The sequence below is a fragment of the Triticum aestivum genome, chromosome 5A, assembly GCF_018294505.1.
Source record: "Triticum aestivum cultivar Chinese Spring chromosome 5A, IWGSC CS RefSeq v2.1, whole genome shotgun sequence".
In the NCBI taxonomy this organism is placed as follows: domain Eukaryota; kingdom Viridiplantae; phylum Streptophyta; class Magnoliopsida; order Poales; family Poaceae; genus Triticum; species Triticum aestivum.
The window spans coordinates 615,997,324-616,001,491 of NC_057806.1; the positions used below are offsets into that span (position 1 = coordinate 615,997,324).

Consider the following 4,168-nt stretch of genomic DNA (forward strand, 5'->3'; position numbering starts at 1 on the left):
TTTTAATACCAGTTGGTGACACCAACCGGTACTAAAGGGCTCCCTGCCCCCGAAACTGGCTCGTGCCACGTGGTTCCCCTTTAGCACCGGTTCGTGCTAAATCGGTACTAAAGGAGGGGGGGCTTTAGTGCCTACATTTTAGCGCCGGTTACCAAACCGGCACTAAAGGGCCTTACGAACCGGTGCTATTGCCCGGTTCTGCACTAGTGATACTTCGGTTGCAACCCTCGCTGCCATTCCAACAAGAAATATGTGTGTTGTCGTTGCAGCAAAAGTCCACAGTGGTTGTACCCCCGACATCAGGAGGTTCCAGTAAAAAAATTACCATGTTTGTAGCTCCGACACCGCCTTGTTCTAGCACATGGCCCCACATCTCCAATCCTCGGGTTCCCGGTCGTAGCTCTGGCGATCGCCGCTCGCCTCGCTTTGCTTGCTGGTAGCAGCATCCGGTGCTCGGCCCCCTCGAGCGCGGCCATGGCGATCGCCCCCAGCCGTCGTCTCTTTGCACGAATAGCAAACAGATTTGTTATGTGCTGCGGGCGCGTCTACTTGCTTTCTTTATTGATGCAACATCGAGACATTAGGTCGGCCCCTCCGCGTCGCCTCCCTGGCGGCTCGGGGGAAAAACCCTAGCCGCCGTGGTTCATCCCACTCCCCTTCTAGTCTCGCTGCTACCGGAGGGGACCTCCTGGCAAAGGCCGGCCCGGCCCCGAGGAGGGTGGCGGTGGGGCACTTGTCCCTATGGTGGCGCGGGCGCGTGGGGCACTCTCCACGGCAGCTTGGAGCTGTGGGCTGCGGCGGCTACCACCGCGGGATGGGTGTGGCGGCGCTCAGGATCGTGACGTGTGACGCTGGCTGCGGCCTGGGCGTTATGACAGCTCGGTGGCCTTGGCTCAGTCTCATGGATCCGGGGATCCCTTCTCCGATCTTTGGCCCTGGGTCGAGCTTCCAGGTCAGGTGCACCCAGGAGGGTGGTGCAGAGGCGGCGGTCGCCCAGGCTGCGCGTTCGCGTGGTCGTGACGGTCAGAGAGGTGCCGGCGGGTCTGTTGTTAGATCTTTCCGGTGGCGAGTTTGGAGCGACAAGACAACCGATGAAGACCAAGCCTCGACTATGGTGATGGAGGACGATGGCGGCATCCCTTGGCGTCGTTACCTTGTTGAAGGCATCGTCATAGCATGTCGCGTCACTCATTTTGGCCTGCTCTGGGGGAAACCCTAGATCTGTTATCGGATCGGACGATGGCGACGTCTCACGCCGCGCTCCTTGCTAGAGGCATCGTTGTGAAGCAGGTGCCGACTCGACACTCGCGTGCATAGGTGGTGGAGTGGTGCTTCATCCTACACATTGAGGGTGACGAATGTCGGCGGCGTGGCGCAGTGGAGACTCGGTGTCCGACGTGTGGCAATGGACTCGCGTAGGGGGGCGACGTTGTCTGGCGTCGTGGCCGCGTCGATGGCAGAGAGACCTGGCAAGGTCGATGCGTCGATATCTGCTCTGAAGATGGATCAATGGAAGATGGAGGTGACAGCCCTTGCAGCGAGCGCATGTGGTGCCCACTGAGAGTGCGCCGCCAGATCGCGTGTGCCCCAGTCCAGGTATTGTGGCTTGGTTGGGACATCCGGCTTTAGATGTTAGTCCTTCGTGCGATGTCTGTTTCGTATTAGATTCGGACATTCGGCACTCCTTCATCAAGGAAATAGGAGTAGCGACAGGTGCTGCCAAGACGGTGGCTTCAGGCTTACCGATGTATTACACTGTAAGGTCTTTGTGAATAATTAATAAAATGGTTGCATGCATCGCCCAGATGCAGAGGCCGGCGGTACATCCTGCTTTTCTAAAAAAATAAAGTTCCGCGGGCGCGCGACAGTGCACGGCAGCGCCTGAGGTCGCCGAGTAGTGATGTTAGGCCCGTCAAGTGATGGAAGGAAGAAGAAGATAAGGCAAAAGAAAAAAAACTGAGGCGAGGACACGCGGCAGACGAAGGATCCAATTGGATCGAATGCGACAGACGCGACGCTTGAGCGGAAACGTTTTCCATAATTAAAGGGGGTTGTCTCAGCATGCATTTATGCTAGTAACTCAAAAAAAAAAAAGCGAACTAACCCGTGGTTGAATGGTTAGATGGACAGTGCTATTCCCAGCCCACGAGGGTTTGGGGCGTCTACAGTGACTTCGTAAATCTTAGGATGATATGCTGGCTCAGTCTCTCGAAGTTACTCACAGGGCTAGAGTATGCGTGTGTACATTTATAGAGGTGAGTGTATGCGCGTATGTACGAGTGCTTGCGTCTGTTTTGTGTTAAAAAAACTCAAAAGAAAAGAAAAACTACACCAAAAACATGCGTCAAACTAAGACCACGCCCTTAGTTTTACACGACCAAACAATGAGCATCTGTGTGACTGATGCGGCGTATCCTTTGTTCCGGTGAAGCCAATGCAATATCACATTTGGCGCCACACTGACGCATTCAACTCCTGACACCATTGCTGCCATCAGCAAGCCCCGGTTAGAGACAAGACGCGCTCCAGTGCCAACGGTGATTACTACGTATACATACGTACCTGATTACTGTATATACATGCAAAGCAAGAACTAGAAGTACAGCACACGGTCGACCTGCATCCATCTAGCAGCAAGCAAGGAGAAGTAGCTATTGCATAATCTCGATCGCAAGGTTTGCTGCTTGCTCGGTGATGGCTTCCAAGCAGATGCTCGTCGCCGTGGTCGCCGCGGCCGCCCTGGCCCTGGCGTTCCTCCCGGGGCCCGCCGTCGCCACGGAGCACATGGTCGGCGACGACAAGGGCTGGACACTCAATTTCAACTACACGGCCTGGGCCGAGACAAAGCAGTTCGTCGTCGGCGACACGCTAGGTAATGACATACCTACATTAATCCATTCCGTCCACGCGTACGCTTGATCGCTCCATTTTCTCTGCGACGGGAAGCTAATTTCGTGCTAACTATATTGATCGCAGTATTCAAGTACAACAGCGCCGTCCACAATCTGGTAGAGGTGGGCGGACCGGACTTCCTCTCGTGCACCGAGCCGGCCAACACCGTCGTCTTGACCTCCGGCGAGGACCGCCTCACGCTCGACAAGGCCGGACGCAGGTGGTTCTTCTGCGCCGTCGGCCAGCACTGCCAGAACGGCATGAAGCTCAAGATCACCGTCCTCGTGACCGCTGCACCAACTCCCCAGCCGGCCCCGGCCCCGGCCCCGTTCCCATAATAAAAACTGGGGTACCCGAATCCGGAAGACATGAACAAAGGGCCCGTTCAAAGGCCACATCGTCTATATATAGTCCCTTTTTATGCCGCGTATTAGATTTTTGTCAAGTCAAACATTACAAAGTTTGACCAAATTTATATTAACAAATATTAATATATACAATACCAAATATATATAGAGTATGAAACCACATTTATGACAAATCTAACAATATTTGTTTCATATTGTGAGTGTTGATATGTTTTTTTATATGTTTGGTCAAAGTATAGATACTTTGACATTGTATAAAATTTATATGCAGACTAAAAAGAATCAGATGAAGTCTACACCTATTAATAAAGAACAATGTGTTTTTTTATTTTTTGTCTGTCCATGCATTTAAAAATTAAAATTTTCGTCCATCCATTCATAAAGTTTCCTACATATATTTAGTTGATTCTGGACCAGTAACTGTGTGTTGCTGGGCCTACACGTCTCTTAGAGACCGTGAAAAATAAGTTAACATCTATGATGAATCAACTGAGAACACTACGATCCGATCTCAGGAGCCGCCAGGAAAGAGCACTCATACCTGGCCGCCGCCAGCGTTCCTCCTGCCTCCCGCCGGCGCTGGTGTCGGTATAGCTCGTCTCCTATGGCTTTAGGGCCACGGAGATGTAGTGGATCTTAACCCTTATCAGTGGGATGGCTTCATTTTTTGGATGTTTTTTTAAATTTCTTAGGGTTTATGTCCTGCTCAGAGAGATGAAATAGTTGGTGCTCTCTGAAGATGGAATAAGATTCTGCCCCGTCTAGCCCCCGTTCCGGTGAAGCTTCTAGAGTCATTGGAGGGCATGTGGAGGTTTGTCTCCGGCGGAGCTCGCAGGATTCGGTCGGCGTTTATCTTTAGTGGATCCACGTGGATCTGGTCTTTGTTCGTGTGCCTGCAGGTTGGATCC

General features: G+C 52.6%; 1 protein-coding gene across 1 annotated transcript; it reads left to right on the plus strand.

The window, feature by feature from the left end:
* Positions 1-2,694: 2,694 nt before the first annotated feature.
* On the plus strand, positions 2,695-3,230 carry LOC123101638 (blue copper protein 1a-like). Its single transcript, XM_044522998.1, has 2 exons — positions 2,695-2,872; positions 2,977-3,230. Exons 1-2 carry the CDS (start codon positions 2,695-2,697, stop codon positions 3,228-3,230), a joined length of 432 nt encoding a protein of 143 aa, XP_044378933.1.
* Positions 3,231-4,168: the final 938 nt, after the last annotated feature.

Bases quoted from the DNA above. Each gene is read 5' to 3' on its own strand.
- LOC123101638 (XM_044522998.1), top strand. From the start codon at position 2,695: ATGGCTTCCAAGCAGATGCTCGTCGCCGTGGTCGCCGCGGCCGCCCTG. The intron at 2,873-2,976 runs GTAATGACATAC...TATTGATCGCAG, and splicing joins CGTCGTCGGCGACACGCTAG to TATTCAAGTACAACAGCGCC.